Below are 21,856 nucleotides of genomic sequence, written 5' to 3'. Positions count from 1 at the left end.
AATATTGCCATATTGGACAAATATAATACTGAAATACTTTAGGGCCATACTGCCATAGGACGTGTAATTTACAATTTCGGTAATAAGTTTTGAAGTGGGCACAGCTGAAGCCTAGGCTATCAGAGATACTTTACTGGGCCCTAACCACGTACTATCTATAGCCGTGGCCCTAACATGTCCTCTCTAACGCCCCTAACAGAACAAGCACAGACAATATAATATTATTATCTATGAAGTCAACAACTACAGTCAGAGGTATCTACAGATATAGATCAGATATTAGATCTGTGGAGGTATCACCATAGAACAATATGGTATCACCACTCACCAGCTCTAGTATACTATCTCAAAACGTGGATGTGGCTAACCTGAATGGTTCAATAACATAACCTCGAATAATTAGAGCGTAATAAAGTGGCTATATTATTATTATTATTATGAAAACTCTTTATCAGAAACAATGAAACCTCAAAGGCTCTAACCATAACATAACACAAATTGTAATGTGTACTGTGTAGTCTAGTATTCTAGTTGCGGGTATAATTACGTCTGTTATAAATAAAAATATGTATTGTTTCGATTTACCATTTATATAAAACTTAATATTATATTTTCAATCGGTAACTATGCACAATTAATGTTTATGATTCGTTTTCAACCGTAAAATGGATGCAGATTTCGTTCAGCTACACAGAGCGACTTGTTTTTTTTTACTGTTATAGCTTTGTTGTAGTGTAAGATCGCTTTCTTTATTTTTAAGTTAAAAAACAATGGAAAATGGACTTGGATTTATTTGATGAACACAGTGATTGCTCTAGTGAACTTTCAGAAACGCGATCAGAACTCGAAGCTCGAATCTATGGCATTATCCACCATAACGATTTTTCAGGGACATCGGAGTCACCATTTATTGATCCAAAGTATGGTGTAGAATTCAATACCAATGGTGAAATTGTTGTGTTTCTCAAAGATCCAGCCGATATAGTTATCGACTCCACCGTTAATCTATCCGAGGTGTGTAAAAATAGTGTTATACCAACACTTGTTTTAGATGATGACGACATTGAAACTTCTCAAGGTATCACTAGTTTAATTAATGATACTGAATTTATTGAAACAAGTTTAAAAAAAAAAAAGAAGAAAAAAAAGAAAAAGAAAAATGTAAATGATGAAAGTATTGAGGAGTATATTAATATTATTAAAAATACTGATGCGTTGAAAGAATATAAAGAGAAAAGTGGGTTAAATAAAATGAATACTAAAACTAGTAGTGCTCATAAAGTTTCTTTAAACGTCTCTTTGAATAATGAACGAGCAACGCCAATGACCGCTAGTGAAATTTTGAAACAATATCGTATTGGAAAACCAACTGAATGTAGTTTGTGGTATAGATGCCCAAAGACATGGACTCCAGATATGGTTAAATTTTATACTAAAATTCAAAAGTCAAAACGAAATTATGACTGTAAAGAAGAACTTAACAAAATTAAAGGTAAATTCTTATGTTTTTATTTGAACGTGTTAATCATTTTTAATATTTTACAAATTTAGAAAAATATGGCTCGAATCCAGTTGATTGGTCTTTGGATCCCATGGATGTAAATAAATATAATTCAAATACACCTAGAATGAGATGTAATATTTGTAGACAATTCGGTCATACTGGGTATAATTGCAAGGATCAATATAAACCTCCAATTTGTATTATGTGTGGAGTGGAAGGACATCATTTTCATAGCTGTAATAAAAAAATATGTCTATCGGTAAGTTTTATTTGATTCTAATAAACAATTTTTATTATAATATTTACTATAGGTTGTTAGAAAAATTGTATTGAAAGATAAATAATTGATTTTATTAATATTTGTTTAATAGGACGTCGCACCCGCATATGTTGTCTCTGTCTTACACATGTTTGACATACCAAATTTTACACTCAGCAGATCACGTTGTGCTCCGTTATACGTAATACTCATAGTATTTTAAAATCGTAAATTGTTTGTACTTCTTAAAATACACATAACTCACTTGGAAATTAAAATATAACAAATGCCCTAGATAATAATCTTATCTTTACATTTTATAAGAGGTCAATTCATTCTAATTTTTAAACGTGATCTGTTAAAAGTGTGTGCGTCGTCATCATCCAAAAATGTATTATATCTTTAAAAAAGTCTACATATTATTGTATTGTTATTTGTTACTATACTCTATTTCAAATAATTTTACTAAGTTTGAAAAAACTGCGCAGCCTCTGAATGGTAGAATCGCTGTGATTAGCTGCAGTAGTCAGCCTCGCTGACCGCAGCCTATGAGACTGCAAATGCACAAGCTGCGACACGTTTCCGTCGGGATTTTTTTCCAGACTTATTTGGAATAGAGTATACTTACAAGTAGTGATATCTTAAATTACGTATGGACATTGGAACATTTTAATTTTCCATTTTTACCATTCAGTGCTCATAACATTATGTCCTTAAGAGGACATCACACCTGTCGCACTCCTAGAATAAGACTGCCACAACTCAAAATTTATAGTTTTGAGAAAAATTAATTTGAAGTTTGGACCTAAGATATTTTAATGAGTTTTTTACTTATGCGTTTGAAATTTAACACTTAAATACTTACAATCATACTTTACAATATTAATTTTTCTAATATTTTGAAATTCACTCTTAAACCCAAAAATTTAGACTTGTGGCCATTTACAATTTTTTAAGTAAATGCAAGACTGCCATATTTTGAGATGCGACTGTATTGAATACAGAAATTGATTTTTAGATGGCCACTTATTAAAATATGGCAGTATTGAATTTAAGCCATGAAAAAATGCAATACTGCCACAACTCTAAATATTGCTGTTTTGCACTCTACATATTACACGATAATTAGTTTTTATTCAGTGCAAGAACGCCACAAGTCGAAATAAGGCAGTCTTGAATTTTGACTTCAGTGATAATTTGGATAAATAAAAAATAAGTATACTGCCATAAAGTAAATATGGCTCTCTTGCATTGAAAATTAATCAATATTTAAATAATTCAATACTGACACATCTCTATAGTGGCTAAATGAAAAATAATATTGAATGTGGCGTTCTTGCATTTAATAGAGCTTATTTTTCTCTATCCAAAAGTAGTCATAACTCAAAATTCATGAATTTTGAGTTGTGGCAGTCTTGTTCTAGGAGTGCGCTGTGTGTGTGTTATTGTTAGGTAATTTAAAAATGTTGAAATTTTTTCTATTTCTAAACGATATAATGAACGTTATATTGATTATAATGGAAAAACCGCAATGACTTGCCCTCAGAATTATTATCAGAATTCAATTATATAATAAGTATTTTTACTCTAAAACCAAAATTGAGCGAGTTCTCTTCAGACTGCGTAAACATGTTTTGTCTATATTGTATGTGTGTAAGACGGAGCAACACATGCGGGTGTGACATTCACTTAACCTATGTGACTAGAATAGAAATGGTAGATTGGGCTTTTTTTGCATCTTAATTTAATTGTATTACCTAGTGTTTAAAACTAGTTATAATTATGCTCAAGTAGCTATACTATTTTAATTTATCTATTAATCAAATTGCTTTATGTTTTAGTGTGGAACTTGGCAAAAAAATTTTACAAATAATTGTAGTATCTGTTTATCAATGATCAGAGTCAAATGTAATATATGTAATGATGTCGGTCATGAATCAAGTAATTGCACAGAAACCTGGCGTCAATTTCATAGTACTGTAAGTATTAACAGATTATAATATTATATACTAAAAATAATTACTATTTATAGTGTTAGATCCTTAAATCATATACTATGGATGAACCTATCTCGGCTGTATTAACAATTTGAAGCACATATAAGTGACGAGTAAGAGTCTCTAACTGAGATTCTTAAAGTGCGCATGGATTAGGCAAACCGTACCATATTTAACTGTTGGTTTATATTTATATATATATATATCAGATAAATATGTGACATATCTTTGTGCACGTATCACGCTCACATCAAGCATATCAGTCAGAGATTTGTCGCTAATACTATATGCCTCAAGTTATCAGGACATGGGTCTAACCATACTATACCATATTATAATCTACAAATATAAAATATAAATTGTTTTAAAAAATAAATTGATTGTAGTTATAAAACTTTTATTTGGATATGTTTTAGATTTCTACTGCACCAGAACCTGAAAGTAACGAATTTGCTCAATCTACTTCTAGATCAAATACTGAGTCAAGGAAATCTACTACAAGAAAGTCTGAATCTTCATCGACATTAACTCCCTATGTCAAAGAGAAAAGTAAAAATAGTCCAAAATCTGTTGATTCTGGTAAAACTAAAAAAGCAAAACGATTGCAAGCCAAGGCAAAACATTCAAAAAATAAAAATAAAAGTAATCTCACAATTTCTGATAACGAATCCATAAATATTGATGTTAATATACAAGATGTTACATTGCAACGTACTCTTACAAAAAGAAATTTTTTCAAGAAAAAAAAATTAAGTGTCAACATTTGAGAATTGACAATTCAAATGACTATTTACTTAAAAATAATAGATTAGATTTTTAATCTGTTAACCCATATTGATTTTTTTTTATTTAGTGATACTCTTAAGTATCCGTTATTTAGTATAATATTATATTAAGCTTAATATAATCTAGCGTAGATAGATTTATTACATTTAATTGTGTCTTCAGTGGATCTGTATGACGCCATAGTATTAAATATATTAATGTTGTAATATCCGTTAGTCCGGTCTCTGATGTCGCAAATTTTAGTATTTTATGATATCATGTAATTATTTGGTAACAATTTATTGTGGCAAAGTTTTTTTTATGAATCCTAGGAAATTTTAATATTATTTTATCATTTTAAATTATCAATGTATTACCTATATTACATTTCCATAATTGCTCACTTCAAAAAATAGTTCAGACTTCTAATATAAATCTGTAATAATTAGTTACTCTAAGGTCTGCATAAATATTTAGCATTCAATTTGATATAGAAGATTGATGGAATATGATATTGATTATATTAAATTGCTTAAATATTACATTTGCAAAATATTGCTAAACTTTTTGTCTTACATTGGTGTACTAATTTGTACAACTTCTTTATTTATTTTAATTTTCGTCCCAAACTTGTCTAAATACAACTATATTTGGAGAGTTTTTTTGTGAAAGAAATCATAGAAAAATGTAAATTATTAATTTTTTTGACAATCCAAGACAAAATGTTTAAATACAGTGTGGTAATATGTATAATAGATTCGATTATAAATATATAAATGTGATGAAATTATTTTATGTTGTATTCTACTGAGTGCTCCTTTTTTGTCTATTATATTATAATAATGTATTATAGTTATAATACATATTTTCACATTATATAAAAAAAATCATTTTTATTTGTGTTGGGGGGGTTATAAAAATTACGTTATATATTTTTTTTCATATTATGAAGTTAGTTAAGGAAAACAAAATTATTTAAAAGATTTAAATACAAACAAATTTAATATAGTTAACAAAACAAATTATATTTTATTTATTTAATAAATATTAAATAAGAATGTATTTACAGAATATATTATTGAAAATAACATAAATATTTGTACATAACAACATTATTATAGTTCTAATATTCCATCCTGGTCCAATTCCGATAGATTGTCAGCGGACAACGACACATGAATAGAGTCTCCGAGCAAATCGGTTATGTCGTCGTACCTAAACAAATTAAATGATTAGGTATAAATTTATAAACTATAATTAAATATAAGATATTAATGTGAAAATATATATTTATTTTTTAAATAAAGGGATATGGATAATTTATACCTCTTCCAATATTTTACTTCCATGATTCGCTAATCTATTAATAATGTGTTCAAAACTTCATACCAACTCTTAATTTTAGATTTTCCGAACATAATAATACGTCTTTGTACTTTGTTCCTTCTTACACCAAAGGCTTTAATCTATTTCCGCACCAAAGATGTTAGGATTATTAAGAGTAAATAACTAATTTTGTATTTAACAGTGAATACCTTAATCTAATCTACGGGCATTGCACATCATATTATATATATTTTGTGTTTAATTTTCACCAATTTATATATTATTGTATTATTATAGTTTTAATTTAATTTTAATTGCAATTCCTTGTTTTTAATTAAGTACCATTGTAACAGTTTAGTAATAATTGCTAAATAAATAAAAAATTAAGTATCATAATTATTTTTAACATTGTCATGATGTAATTATGTAAAAAATTGAATAAATAAGAAGCATTGGGGGTATGATAATCTTGTTTTTGAAGTCACATATCATATTGTACTAGAATACTTCTAAATACCTATTTTAAATCAGTGATTATTAAAAAGTTACACATTTCTAAAAAAAAAATGGGTCTGTGCCATTATACTACAAATTTATTTGGATTTTATTTCAAATAAGTGTGTAGGCACTAGGCACCTTCCACTGCTCAAAATTTTAATTTACAAACCCTACAAGGACTTTTTACTATAGATACACTGAAATACCTATACCTACCTACCTATTGTTTATTTAAAATTATCAACCATGGAATATTATATTAACATTTCAGATATTTGTCTTCAGACACTTTTTGCAGTAACTGCAGATATTTAATCTGACATTTCACCAGACAAATTACTCATACTCATACAATAATACATTTTGTCGTGTACATTCACTGTACTATATATATATATATATTTATGTAGGTACAATACTACAACCACGAAACGGTTTTAAATAATAAATAAATACATTGACTCTTACAGGCAGGTGTATTGATAAATTCAATGAAATAATATTATAATCACAGTAAATTTAAATCGTCAGAGTAGAGTATGAGTTGCCGACGTACTGACTGTATTGATATACCTGCACACTTCACACAACATTCGATGGCGGGATACAGATTTTTTTGTCGTGTGACAGAAGACGGAACTACAGTTGCCTAGGTACCTATCTAATATCTACCTATACATATACCTATATATAGGTATCTATCAAAACTGTTTTTACAACTAAGCTCGAGGGAAATTTCTTTTATAATGGATAATATGATGTGATATGTTGACAGCAGTATATAGGTACCTATTGCATTATAATATAATAATATAAAAACTAGGGTAAAGTTTTTCATATTTTGCAGCGCTCGGTAGCGGAAATCGTCCCAGATAGATGGTGGGGGGGGGGGGGAAATCCCCGAAAGAAAAAACCATTATTGTGTACAAGCCTATACAACAGCACACATATTCACACACACATGACGTGTAGTATACGTTTTATATAATATGATTATTTTCCATCTCACTTACTGGTCGTACGACGTGGACGCTTGTCCTTTGGGCACAATAACAAAGTCCGAACGTTTCTGCACGAAGTCTTTGAACGTGATGACTACGTATAAAAATGATAGCCACAACAGCAGGGCACCTGTATGAAAAGTGTTACACAAATTGTAGGTATACTATACATTTATTAGAATTTATTTCAAACAAGGAATAGGTACAAGGTTTGCCGGCCGTTTCGTTTGTGTCCCCGTCAATATAACTTTTATAACTTTTTTTTCCAAGATAGTCCATATTATCATTGGCGCAAATAGGGGGGGGGGGGGGCTTGGGAGACTTAGTCCCCCCAAATGCCGGTCAAGTCCCCCAGTTAAAAATCTAGTAATTAGTACTAATTTTAATATTCTGTGGTACTAAGCAATATGGGAAAGGGGCTTGAGTCCCCCCAAAAAATTTAGTCAATTTGCGCCTATGCATATTATATAGAGTTTGTTTTCTTTACTAGAGAGCCAGACAAAGCTAGTTTTTCTTTGACTATTTTTAAAAACAAGTTTTAGTTAAATTAGGCTGTAGTAAAAAAAAAATAAATACTACCAAGGAAACTGAAAAAAAAATGCGTATTAAAAAGTGGGGGAAAAACGAGTCGTCGTCGACGGGGACACGAGCGGCGAGACACACCTGTGAATAGTAATAGGTAATCCTATATATTATATTACAGATTATTATTCAATATATTATACATTTATACGCTGTAGAAAGTTGTACAGACATCTGTAATCCGTGGCGTATTTAGAGGGAGAGGAGGGAGGGAGGGGGGCTTGAGGCCAGGGTGACACTTTTTTTTTATATAATATGTAAAACCATAGACGTATATTATATTATACGTCTGTGTGTAAAACTATATATTATCTAAAGAACCTATGTATAATATATTCTTATATATATAGGCTGTCTAGCTGCATATCGTCTGATTTTGCACCGGAAAAAAATGAACCATAATACTATATTATAGATTATACCTGCGGCGCTCGGCGAGACATAATAATTTATCAATTGTCAAGTGAGTTGTGTCGGGTTAGAGACAAATCCTACCGAGATGGGCAATCCGCCTGCGGAGGATTGGCTACAGCGTTTGGCGTGTTTCGCGGCTTAGGTAATGTATAATCAATTTATGAGCAATTCGGTTTAGATTGTAGGTAGGTTTGTCTGCCCGCGAGGCCCGAAAATCAACGACCAAAATATTATGTTAACATCACGGTAAACACGTCGAGCGAGTGGTTCCGTAGGGTTTTTAAAAAAAAAAAAAAATCGCTGCAAAAACCGGGCAGATAGTGCCACTGGTGAAATCCTACTTGATCGATCAATTTTTTGGAGCCGGGTGATGGGTGTATAAAACTATGCCTTAAAACCTAATGTAGGTGCTCTAATGTACTATAAATTTAAAAAAAAAATAACCGCTGGACGATTGGACAATTAATGATTCTAGAGCCATCCCGTGAAAAAAAATAGGGAAGTTCTAATTTAAACTGGAGACTAATAAACAAAAAACAATGACATTTAGGGAACTTCATTGCCCGTGGCGGCCAAATTAATTAATAAGTAACTGGTTCTTCTTCCATGTAACCAATGGCTACCATAAATAAAGAAAAAAACAAAATCCAATTTTCGTATTTGAAGGACAAAATTCATAATATGTATCACTATTGTAGTATTGTGCTAGTACTTGCTTCGGCGCATATAAGTTGCCTGTCGAAATCAAAAAGGCCGATAATTTTTATACGAATTATTGCCTCCCGTGCCGATGTTCACTAAAGTCTATCGTAAATGAAAATAATTCCCCATGACTCCAAAGTCCCAACGTGCAGAAAATAAAATATGTATACCTAAGTGATTCAACATTTTTATTATTTTAAATAATTTTAGTAGGCGGTCAGGTAGATATGAATTTCTTTCTAGACTTATAATAAAACATCGATGTTTAGTACCTATATAATAAAATAGAAATATATATATAGGTACTATAGGTAAGTACCTGCGTATAAGACGAATTGTAATCATTATTATGTAATATTATAATGTTGCTGAACATTTATTTTTGTATAACATTACAACATGAGAATATTTATTAAGTAATTATATGCATAAATTGATTTATTTACGTGGTGATGTGGTATAATTTAGTGAAGTTTAAGACCCTCTACTTCATTGTAGGTACATGGGAATTGGAAGGCAAATAGTTTGAACATTTTTGGGAAGCATTAATATTATTATGAATTACTTGATCATCAAAGGATTAGTAGGTATGCACTGGCATCAGACTGGGGCTTGATCCACTCTATATAGGTAGGGGTTTAATTTCGAGATAAAACAAACCTAAAACACTCTCCTAAATCCTGGTCGCAATGAATCTATTGAATATTGATATAAATTTTATTGATCTAGCATAGGCTAAGCCCCCTTAGCCCCCCTGTGATTTTCGCCTACGTGGTCTATTTAGTTTAGAAAAGTGTCGCTAACAAAACTCAATTTCATAAATTTATTTAGTTACCTATGCATTTTATTGGTTGATTAATATAAAATAATATTATTATTATGAACTATTATTTCGAAACGAGCCATAATTTTATAATCATTATAGGAAGACCTACATTTTTACAATCTACATTTAACGTTAATTAATTTACAATTAATCTTTTTGAGTTACACAATAATGATTGCCATATTATTTGGTTGTTGAAGTTTAATTAATAATTCATATTTTTTTCTTTGTTAAATCGTTTTTCCTATTATTCAATTGTATTATTATATGGGTACTCTTAGCATGAACAAGATTGTGTTTTATTTTTAAAAATCGAAAACTATTTAATTTTTTTTTTTTGGGGGGGTGAGGTGATGGTAGGGAAATTTGTAGTGGTCAAATCTCTGATATTACAATACAATATCTACAATATACGATACGTATAAATCGGCGGAAACCGGGCATAAATGATAATGTATTATTAACATATATTTATATAGAAAATCGGTACCTGCTATGTTAGAAAGCCATAAACCGTGCGGCCATAAAAAGAACACCAGCGAGAACACTGTGTACAGCAGTGATTTCTTCCAAAGCCTCAACCACAGCACTATTTCCCAAACGTTGAATATCGGACTGAATTCGTTTCTATAACATACATAAAAACAAGTATGGTCATAAAATATTGCATAAAAGTATTATGATGTTTATTTATTTACACAATATATAGGTAGAACGGTGCATAATATTATACCTCATGTCCTTATATAGCTAGGTAGGCAGTCGCCTAGTTAGGATTTTTTTTATGGAATTCATTAAATTTTATATTTAAATATAACTTTCTTTTTTTTTTTTTTGGGGGGGGGGGGCTCTTTACATACTGCTCTCCATTGTGTAGTCATCAATCTTCATAATATTAACAATATCAAACATGGTGACATACTAGTATATTTCGTAGAAATCTGAAGCACACAGTAAATACATATATATTTTTTGCATAAAATGGCCCAAGAGGGGGGGGCCTTTTAACACCTAAAACACTCCCTCCCCTGTTGAAGCCACTGTAAGTAGGTGTGTTAACGTTAAGTGCTTTGTCGCCACTATAGGGAGCGATTAGCGCCAAGGTTGGATTCGGACATTTTGCGCCCGAGGCATATTATACTAGTAAGTACCTATAGTAATATTCTCGCCTTTAATATATAAATGATAATTTATTAAAACGTATACATTAAAAATATATAATTATAAACATTATATATTTGTATAATAATATACATAACATTAATATTATACTATTATATAATAATATACTTACCTATTGACTGTTAGCCAATAAATCTATGGATATTTTGTTATACATTTATATTACACCATTAGTGATTACTGATTAGTAATTTATTTTTCTATCAGTAATACGGTATGTTGAACTAATTTTAGCCAAAAATAAGTTATATTATTATATTATCTATCTATTTATCTATTTAGGGCGTTTTACAAGCCATTTAGGCCCATTTCCGCCACAACCACTTGCCTCCACTGACCTCTTTCCTTAGCCAGTTCAACTCCGTTCTCAATTCCAAGCTAGTATATTATTATACAATAATTAATTATTATTATAATATGATTTATCATGTATCATATTACTATTATAGCTTAATAGCTGTTGCTGACTTATAAGTTATAATATAAGCCAATACTCAACTGTCAGTACCGACGTTATAGGTACCTATAAACGGTGTAAATAGGTCCGTCGTATAAGCACCATACAATTTATAAAATATTTTGAACATTTAATTCTGTATAGGAGAACGTATAGTTAAACATACCTATAATACCATAGGCGTAAATTTGGTTTACGGGGGGTTAAAAATATGAATTAACACGTATTAACAAAATGTATTATATACTTATGAGGTTAAGTTAGGAAATACTTGGGGAGGGGGCTTCAAGAGTTTTTGCCCCCTCCCAGATTACGTAGATAAATGCATAATACACTACACACATTAAGTGACAAAAAGTTTCAAGTTTCTTCGAATAATATATTTTTTTTTAGTAACAGCAAAATAACTTACTACAATAAATTGCTGTTTTTCTTTAAATATCCAATTTTGACAACATCCGCACTTGAAATTTCTATTAAAAATATTGCAAACTTAGAAAGCGTCAAAATACAAGAGTTTTGGTTTAATTCTGCAAATTGTAATAGTAAATTTGTTTCGTATCGCATTGGTGTGGCAGGCATCCGCTTATAACGAATGCAGTAGAACGACGTTTGAAGGAATATTCTATGCATTAACATAATATTATTTAGCTAGGCCCCTCAAATTATTCCCAAGCCCTCCACATTATGTTTACGTTCGACAAATATAATTATTTATAATTTAGTTACATAAATAATTTATCTATTGGCCATTACAATTACCTAAATAATATGTAATTATAATATGAAAACAATTTGGTATTACTATTGTTATTTTAAAATAGGTTTTTATTTTGAACTTCGGTATTAGTTTTTATATTGATCGGGTCGTGGACCGTAAAGTCATCTAGGAAAATGAAAAAAATGTATTTTATAAAACCTACTTCCTTTTAATAGAATTTAAAAAGGATATCACATTTTTGATTTTTTGCTGTTTTGGAAATATTATGTTTGATTATTATTAATAACTGTAATTTATATAATATGATTGTTAATTATTATTGTTTTTTGAGCAGATAATATTAATCGAGATGATTATAAAGAAAACAAAAATATTTAATATTCGATTATAATAATATTTACATCGACGTAGCCATTAATTCACTAGGTATAGGTATACCTAAATGTATATTGTAATGTATATTATGGTTCTTGTACGAATTTGTTTGCCCATTCAAATGTAAGCTTTATTAAAAGTAAATTACCCCACCCCCATACAAATTGGAGTAAATCACCGTTTATGATAATATTGTTAGCTGGTATTATTTTAAGTTCCGACTGAAATCATACTATAGAATAAATTATTAGTGCCCGTTCGCTGTTATACGTATTATTATATTTACTATATTATAGACCAACGGTTGAGAATATATAAAAATACACCAATTACCATTTACCAATACGGCAATTCCTGTACAGTATATTAGTAAATATTTTTTTTTAATAACACGTTATTATAATATTGTCGGTATAGTCGTATGACCTAGGTGAATTGATAGAAATATTGCGCCGGGCTATATTTTCACGGCCCGTAATAAAAATAATAAATCTCTAAAATAGATGATAATATATATAGATAGGTAATAATAAATCAATGATATTATTATGTACCTATTTTGCCCGCAGCTAAACAGACGACTTATATACCTTCCTACTCGATAGAAGTTCTTAACTACCTATTACAATATTATACATTACTCCATATTATTTAGTTTCCGTTGTTCGATTGTGTAAGTAACAATACAATATTATAATATAGCGTAAAATGGTAAATCGTAGTTTTTTGTCCATGTAATTTTTATGTCTTCAAAAAAAAAATGCCACTATTCACTAATATATATACCAGATTATACGTCATACACTAGAGTGTGGTGTACTGGTGTGTATAATGTATATGGCATATCTTTACTCGATCGTAACGGGTTTTATCTTGTGATGTTTAGACGGAAGTTGCCTTAAAATTAATGAAATATAATATATTTATTTTACTGGATAGACGTAGGTATGGTTTACAAAACAAATTAGTGTATTTTTTTTGTCTATCATGCTTTTACTTTAAGCCTTCAGAACATTTATTAGGCACCTACTTGTATATTTAAAATCTTATCTATTGTATAATAATGTTAAAATTATGTTTCATTTTATTTAAATTTATATTTACAAAAAATCGTATTTTGTTTAAAAATTACTTGATGCTGTTCTTACTTCTTGGTACGTTTGGACACAATAAAAATAACTTATATTCATAAATTGTTTTAGTATACGGTGCTTTTAAAACTTCTTTTTTTCCACAAAAAAAGGTCAGATATGGGTTTATAAAAATAGTTGTTTTCTAGACATTTTTAACATCAAATAAAGTATAAGCTGCATGTTTTTCTAAAACTATTAAACATTTTATGCATAACATAATAATACTGTCTAATATCCATAGGTATAAGTGTATAACGTACCCAAAACTATGATTTATTTAGGTACCTACCGGCTACCGCATCGAAAAAGTAAACTAAAAACAATGGTACAGTTCAAAATACTTTTTTTACCGTAACACCGTGTCCACACTCCACAGATATCAATGGTCTTTACTATTTTAGTGATTGAGCGATTTACCGATTTATTGGCAACCAATTTCGTTAGTCATTGTAGGTAGGTACCTACATTTTTATGTTTCTAAATTAATTTTGTAGCCATTTGGAGATTTGGACTACATGATTGAACGATTGACCTTCACGGTAAACGATTCATTTAAGAATATAATATAAACGCATAATATATTACCTACGCATAGTACTTATCATTATCGTTCATAATAATATTGCGATGGGCTAGGTATATCTATGACATAAGCACCAAACTGCCAAAGTCATTATAAATACGCAAGTCATTTGCGCCAATGATAGGTACAATGAACAAAAATTATAGGGGTATTAATATTTTATTTTTTAATATAAATATAAACTAGGTATACTGCTGTAAGCATTAGGTACTATATCAACACTCAGTAGTAATTAAAATTGACTTATAAGTTATAAGATATATAGTATGTCCCAAAAGTTCCGTATCACGCCCTTAGTATCTCCGTGGAAAATCAATATAATTAAATGCAGTTTTCTTTGCTGTACATTCTGATTGAATAGCAGAAGATTCGATTTTTATTTTCAAAAATTCAAAAATTACCGACAATTTTTTTGAGACAATTAAATTTTTTTAATTTCCAAGATAGCCGCTTTGTTGATTATATTTTTTAAAAACAATTAAAAAAAAAAAATTTTAACTTAATGAAAATCGACCAAGTTGGAGCTAATTATAATTTTGAATTTCTAAGAATAATTGTTATGTAACCTATGTAACCACATGCTGGACTCGCAAGAGGTGCAGTACTTTGGCCAGCAAGATCTCCTGACTTAAAACCAATGGATTTTTTATGGGGTTATTTGAAAAATCTTGTGTATCATTGCCTGATCTACACCATTAGCATTGAAGAAAATATTTAAAATATCTTACTTGAGACATTAGAAAATGATAAGAATGCATGGGACCAAAAACTGCAACTCTGTGTTACAAATAATGGAGGTCACTTCGAACATTTATAAATAAAATGTAATGAATGATTTTCGATTTCATGTATTAAAATATATATTTTTTAAAATTATTATTCAAGATTAAAACTATCATCTGAATATATTTTTGGGTCTTATGCTATTCAATCAGAATTTCCATACTTATTACGGCAAAAAAACTGCATTTAAATATATTGATTTTCCACGGAGATACTAAGGGTGATACGGGACTTTTGGGATACACTGTATAAACTTAATATATTTAGCTATTGACTAAGATAGTATACGTTTGGAACTTTTGTATGATAGGTGTATGCTATGGAATGAAAAACCCCGGTACTTACGTCATACTTGAGAATTTTGCGCTTTTATACGATCTTATATTTTATTTTTTTTCTTATCTCGTTTTGGCAATCAAATTCATCTAATGTCCTGTCCATCGATGTGTTTTAACATTATAACTTATTATTAGATTATCGTATAAAAAATCTTAGCTGAAATGTAGTAGGCATTTATGTAAAAGGTACTCAAGTACCTACTTAATACGTATGTTTAATGACTTTAGTAATGTACTAATGTATATAATTTAACAATTTTTTGATTAATATTATATTATATCTAGTCGAAAAAAATGGTTTATTGTTGAACGTTGATAAAATAGCATAAGACCCAAAAATATATTCAGATGATAGTTTTAATCTTGAATAATAATTATATCGTATTTCATAATAATGTAATAACTTACTTGATGCATACATTTAGGAACAACGTGATAGCCCAAGTAATTTCCAAAAAAAACACCAACAATGACATTAGCCTGAAAAACACAAGAAAAAAATGAGTAATTATTTAAATTTTTTGGTAGCTCTTCAAATCAATTAAGTAAACTACTAGTATAAGTATTATAAAAGTTTACGACGCTTTTATTTTAAAATATATTATATATAGGTATATTATTAGCTTAGATCATATAGGTACTAGTATAATATGATCTAAGATTAATATACTATATTATATTATGTAGTCTGTAGTCTTTACCACGTATCGAAAAATATCTGCATTATAAAATAGTAATAATATAAAAGTGTGTAATATGAATATATATTATATTATATAACTATGAAAACCGCTAAAAGTAGTTTCCTTTCGATATTTCAATCTATTGAAGTATGCAAGTGTCCATGAACTTTATAGAGTCATCAACTTTTAGGAATGAAAAATGCTCTAAATTTTGAAAACTTACATTGCATATTATTTTGAAAACCTATGCCGCATGTTGTGTAATTATTAATAATATAAGAACAGTAAAATATGATTTAAACATTTTAAAGTGTTGAATTGTAAATAAGTAAATATAGAAACTTTGTATACAAGAGGCACCTACAGTATGGCTACACGCATGCTATAGGTATAATGTATATAGGTATTTAAAGAAAAATTTACTTTTGGCATAAGTTTGATAAATATCGGGCTAAAAATAATCTTTAAAATATTGTCCATTGATGACAAGAAAATGCTTGAAGATGGTGTTATATGCATTAAATTAATTTTGTATTTTATATAATAATGTATTACCAATTTATTTAAGGCTATACGAATATAAATATCACATTTATTATTTATATTTTGTATGATATTATGTAGGTACTTATGCATTTAACCTCGGATTTAATAAATATATAAATTGACGTGGGTATATTTACTTAAAATTTATTTTTTTTTTTCAGAATATTATATTATGTACCTACCTACATTTAAATTTTAAATCTTAAATAACCAAAGTTTGTATATGTGCACAAAATTATGTTACTTGTAGTCTTATTTGAATTCAATAAATAGCCAAAATCCAAATAAATAAATTTGTAACGAAATTATTGTTCTAATCATTGAAAACATATTTTGCTCAGGATTATTGGTGGAAATCGGGGGGGGGGGGCTTGAGGCTTAGCCCCCCAAAAGTCCGTCAAGCCTCCTCCTTTTTTAGTTTTGTAGGATCGAAGCCACGAAATGAATGTTAATAATGTTAACCCCCTTGAAATTTTCATGGATTTCCGCCTATGCTCAGGCTCGTTAGCATTATAGCGTTAGCATTATATTGGTATATACTATATAGTATAGATGATAAATATATTTTCTACAAGTCACTATTTTTCTTTGAATATAGTATAAATAGATTGGTTGCTATAGGTACTTAGTAATTTAATTATAATAAATTGAAACGTAAAAAATAAAAATATATTTTAATTATTCATCTTTACTCTTTTTTTTATAATTTTTGGGGATGAAAAATATTTCACTACAGCACCCTTTTTTGTTTTAAAACGCATTAACTTTTTTTCCCATCTCCATCGCGCTGACCTATTTTTTCGTTTATACCTATCTTCGTAAATTCCGTTCTGTTTCTGTCGTTAAGAGGATTAATGACCCTACATCAATAGTATATAATACCTAAATATAATGAAATGTGACGATATCATATTGATGTGAGAGACCGGCTGATGACTCAAACTATCTTAAAATGTATTTAAATATCTGCAATTCTAATATAAATGTTATTTATATCCTATATAGTATTATAATTGGATGCACAAGACATCAGATAGAATGGTTTATGTTCTAAATGTGAAATATAATATTTTTTATGATGTGTTCAAGAGTAATTATTCAAACCAAAACTGACATTTTACAAATAAAAATAAAACTATTTTGTTTTTCATAAATCACTTGAATTAATAGGTATTTTATTTACTATGTATTTATTTACTAAAATATTCAGGAAACAGGACATATCACATATATGTATATATTTGAAATTAATAATAATTTTATATAATTGAAATATAGAGTTACAGATTCTGATAATCTCATTGATGTTTTCAAGTAATTACAACTATATTAAATATATACTGACCAACATTATACAATTTAATATGTTTGATACTTGGATAGTCAGATATAAAAAATTATTCACATAGCAATATGCAATATTCAAATAGGTACATTAATAATATATCTAATGTGACTTGAGTATATTATATTTGATTTTATTAAAAAAGTTATATAACTATATTCAAATAATTTAGAATAATGTGTGTATGTACCTTAAACAATATTAGATATCTTAATAATAGTTACCTAGAACCTAGGTAGATAATTAGGTAAGGGGTTCTCGATTCTTATTACTTACAAGAAAACTGTATAATTAATACATATTAGGCTGTTTTGTGAAATAACTCAAACTATATTATATTATAATTATTATTAGTTTAATAATTAATGTTGTTGATTTTTAAAGGTCATATTCAAGAAATGATTCCTTTCCAATAATTTACTATTTAAAATAAAAATAACGTCTGAGATTATTAACTCGTTTATGCACTACCTAGTGTAGGGGGTAGATAATACAGTTTCCGTAATCTCATAAATCTAGTGTATGATAATATGATACGTAAATGTGTCACTTTTTAAAATTCACCTATTCTTATTTCAGCCCAATGCTCACACGACAAACGATGTAAGTAAAATGCATTAACGGAGAAGCCGTTCGATAGAAGTTACCCATCGGTGATTGAAAAATGTTCTATAGATAGCAGATATACGCAGTTTCAGTGAGTAGTAGGTACCTACTATATATTATTATTATTTTATTAGTAATACCAATATTTGTGCCTATGCCCTGTTATTTACTGTAGTAATATTGCTACACCGGCGTTCGTTGTATAATAGTTGTACTTTTTTTTTATAGTACCTAGGTATAACACATTTTAAATGTCAATATAAAAAAAAAAACAATAAACCGTTAATATATTTATCGCAAAATGACCTTCTGTGTACAGCATTGATGGTTTTTTTAATATATTATGAAAGTCCTATTAGTGAACACACTTGTTCAACAAATTGTCTAAATATAAACGAAGACCATTAAACGACAACAATAATATTGATGTTGTTTGAACGGAAAAATGTCAGTAAGGATTAACATTTTGATTAGGTATTGTGTGTGTGTGTGGGGGGGGGGGGGGAGACGTAATTGGCTCGATTAATTAAAAACATTCAACTGTAAACAAATTATTCCTTTTTAACATATTTTTAAATAATATAGAACAATAATTAGTTTTTGTATTAAGTATAACATAAACAGTCCAAACATTTTTAAATTTAATAATTATTTGGCCCAGTGTAATAGACGAAGACGTCTAGGAGCTTTTTCTCAAAAACCCAAATAATTTCTGATTCTGAGATTTGTTCATATTTGTTTTATTTTGAATAAGGCCATTTATTGTAATTTGTATATATTATGTAACATTATTTTTCCATTGGTTTCACCATATAATATGTTCAGTTTTAAGATTTATTAAGACATTTATAGGAAGGTCAGTTTAATTTATTTTGCCTCATATAACATTGTTTCGTTGCAATACGCACTAAAGTTTACAGGACTTAATCCTCCAGGCTCTAATGGTTATTATATTTTTAATCTCTTATCAAAATACATAATTTGCAACTTTAAAATAATACTATCAAGAAAAATAATAAATAATAATTATATAAATACTATAACGATTTTTTATAGTAAATCAAAAATATTCTTCAAGGCCACTTGTATTAATTGTATATGAATGACTGGTTTGTCTTCCGCATGTTTGGTTTTTTTTTTATTTTGATATTAACTTTTGAAACAATTACAGTTAGTTCTTTAAATATTTCTTAAATTATTGATTATTGGAATTTTTATAAAGAGCTTCTAAACTTCTTGCTGTAGTTTGACCAAGCTTTGGCATTGTGACATTTTACTTAAATTGAATGTGAGTGAAAAACAAGCGACAGCTACAACTTCTAAAGCAATAAGCAAAATTACTTGAGCAGTTTTACCATATACAAATATCAAATTATTTTTACGAACCCTTTTTCATTTTCATCAGGCATTAGTCATTTATCAGATACCATACGAATAAATAAAAATAAATTTATCAGATAATGTGTTATCAATTCTCAAAAGAATTAGGAATTTAAGTTTTCACGTGAACTTATAAATTTGAATATAATTTAGGTATAATACAATCGATGAGGAGAGGCATGTCCCCTTTAGCTCCCACCTTTGGCTACGCCACTGGTTGTGAGTGTAAGTGTATTGTGTATAAACTATATATAAGTACAGTTATAAACTTACATGATGTAAAGTCCAAATTCGTGATGGTGTATCGCGATGTCGACACCTACCCCGAACATCACTGAAAAATTATAAAACATAATATTATAATGATGTGTGTATTATAACTGTATCGCATTTTAAGATCAAATATCTATATAGTTTACATCTATATAAAAATTATAATTCGACCATTTTCTTATCGTTTTCATTATTCATAAGTGTTTTTCAAAAATACAAGAATCTCGCGTTGTACTTGTAACGACCCCGAATCGTATAAAAAAAATATAAAAAATGTTCAAAAACATCTATAAATTTACCGATAAAACGGCTGTTTAGTGAAATAGTGACCTAACCACGTAGATATACGACAGTTGTACGTGCACTTTACTGCAGGGCTGTGGTGGCTGCCTATTATAGGCAGAGGTGGTACTACGGAACAAATCAATGCGGTGCCTTACCGATAGCTGTGAACACGCCGAAAATCCTTATTACGTGGACGAGCTTGCCGAGCATCGACGCGGTTTTCGAATATTTGTACTCGTTCATCTCGTACGGCCTCGCAGAATACATCCCTTCGTCGAGGCGGTCATGTACGCTAACACACACACACACGCGACACACTCACTGTATTTTAAGGTATATTATAATAATGCGACGCGATGTGCTTTACGGGCCACCGACGACGTTGCAGCTTCTTCTCGCGGTGCTGCCGTATATTGGCGACTACTCGACGACAGCTGCTGAGCTCCCGAGGGACATGACGTTCATGTCGGTTGGCGGCAGAAACGAGCGACGACGACGCCGACGACACGAGTGACTCTGTATAATATTATCGTGCACTACGCGAGCAGTGTACGATATAGACGGTATTGCGTACGACGACCGCCGGATCTCGGCCAAGAATAATCGGGGGGGAAAAAAAAAATTCGCCGACGAAAACTTTGCCGATGAGACGTCTCGTCGTGCCGAATGCGACCGTATAGCAACAGCTGCAGTGTAGTTCGCGGGGACTGTACAGGACTACACTACTACTGGTGCGGCCGCGGGAGGCTAACGCGCGTAACGATGCGTTCTATCGACATTATCGCTCGTAAATAGGTAATATTATTATAACGATACCTTATAGTCACAACAACACTCGTAGGTATATAATATCATGGTATTATAGTATACGCGCGCACAATCAAACAATAATTATTTGTCTGCCAAACCGACTCACCTTCGGCCGCGCTGACCTTATGGCGGGGCGTGCGCGCGTACGCGAGTCGGTGTGTACGAAAATAAAAACGAAAGAAAAAAAATAATAATAATATAAATATATATATATATATAATCTTATCGCACAACGCATACACACAAGTTCGCCATGGAAGCGGAAGCGGTGTGGTGGTGGTGGTGGTGGTGGTGGCGAATCGTGGCGGGGAAGAGTAAATATAAATCGTAAATAGGATCGTTGTCGTCGGCGGGCCGCGGCCGTACGCGTACGGACGTTACGCACTCGTTTCACAGTGGAAAAAACCTAAAAAAAATAATTGAAAAAAAAACAGTGGTCGACGACGACGACGATATTATTATTATAATATTATGTGCGTAAG

General features: G+C 29.8%; 2 protein-coding genes across 2 annotated transcripts; one reads left to right on the top strand and one right to left on the bottom strand.

Annotated features, from left to right (window-relative positions):
• The first annotated feature begins 446 nt into the window (after window positions 1-446).
• On the top strand, window positions 447-5,848 carry LOC132947824 (zinc finger CCHC domain-containing protein 7-like). The gene is made up of 4 exons (XM_061018052.1): window positions 447-1,492; window positions 1,552-1,763; window positions 3,605-3,742; window positions 4,177-5,848. Exons 1-4 carry the CDS (start codon window positions 778-780, stop codon window positions 4,525-4,527), a joined length of 1,416 nt encoding a protein of 471 aa, XP_060874035.1. The 5' UTR covers window positions 447-777; the 3' UTR covers window positions 4,528-5,848.
• LOC132947828 (uncharacterized) lies at window positions 5,532-21,501 on the bottom strand. The gene is made up of 6 exons (XM_061018055.1): window positions 20,720-21,501; window positions 20,280-20,340; window positions 15,855-15,926; window positions 10,365-10,501; window positions 7,363-7,480; window positions 5,532-5,740 (listed from the first exon to the last, which is right to left on the bottom strand). Exons 1-6 carry the CDS (start codon window positions 20,829-20,831, stop codon window positions 5,641-5,643), a joined length of 600 nt encoding a protein of 199 aa, XP_060874038.1. The 5' UTR covers window positions 20,832-21,501; the 3' UTR covers window positions 5,532-5,640.
• Window positions 21,502-21,856: the final 355 nt, after the last annotated feature.

This window comes from Metopolophium dirhodum, chromosome 6 (genome assembly GCF_019925205.1).
Source record: "Metopolophium dirhodum isolate CAU chromosome 6, ASM1992520v1, whole genome shotgun sequence".
In the NCBI taxonomy this organism is placed as follows: Eukaryota; Metazoa; Arthropoda; class Insecta; order Hemiptera; family Aphididae; genus Metopolophium; species Metopolophium dirhodum.
This window is presented reverse-complemented; position numbering and strand designations above follow the sequence as displayed.

What these genes read in the sequence shown, in the direction of transcription:
- LOC132947828 (XM_061018055.1), bottom strand. Translation starts at nt 20,831, where the DNA reads ATGTATTCTGCGAGGCCGTACGAGATGAACGAGTACAAATATTCGAAA. An exon ending in CGGCGTGTTCACAGCTATCG is followed by an intron (nt 20,341 to 20,719) that starts GTAAGGCACCGC and finishes ATAATTTTTCAG; the next exon opens with TGATGTTCGGGGTAGGTGTC. An exon ending in GCGTCCACGTCGTACGACCA is followed by an intron (nt 5,741 to 7,362) that starts GTAAGTGAGATG and finishes TAATTTGTTTAG; the next exon opens with GTACGACGACATAACCGATT.
- LOC132947824 (XM_061018052.1), top strand. Translation starts at nt 778, where the DNA reads ATGGACTTGGATTTATTTGATGAACACAGTGATTGCTCTAGTGAACTT. An exon ending in AGAACTTAACAAAATTAAAG is followed by an intron (nt 1,493 to 1,551) that starts GTAAATTCTTAT and finishes TTACAAATTTAG; the next exon opens with AAAAATATGGCTCGAATCCA. An exon ending in GGCGTCAATTTCATAGTACT is followed by an intron (nt 3,743 to 4,176) that starts GTAAGTATTAAC and finishes GATATGTTTTAG; the next exon opens with ATTTCTACTGCACCAGAACC.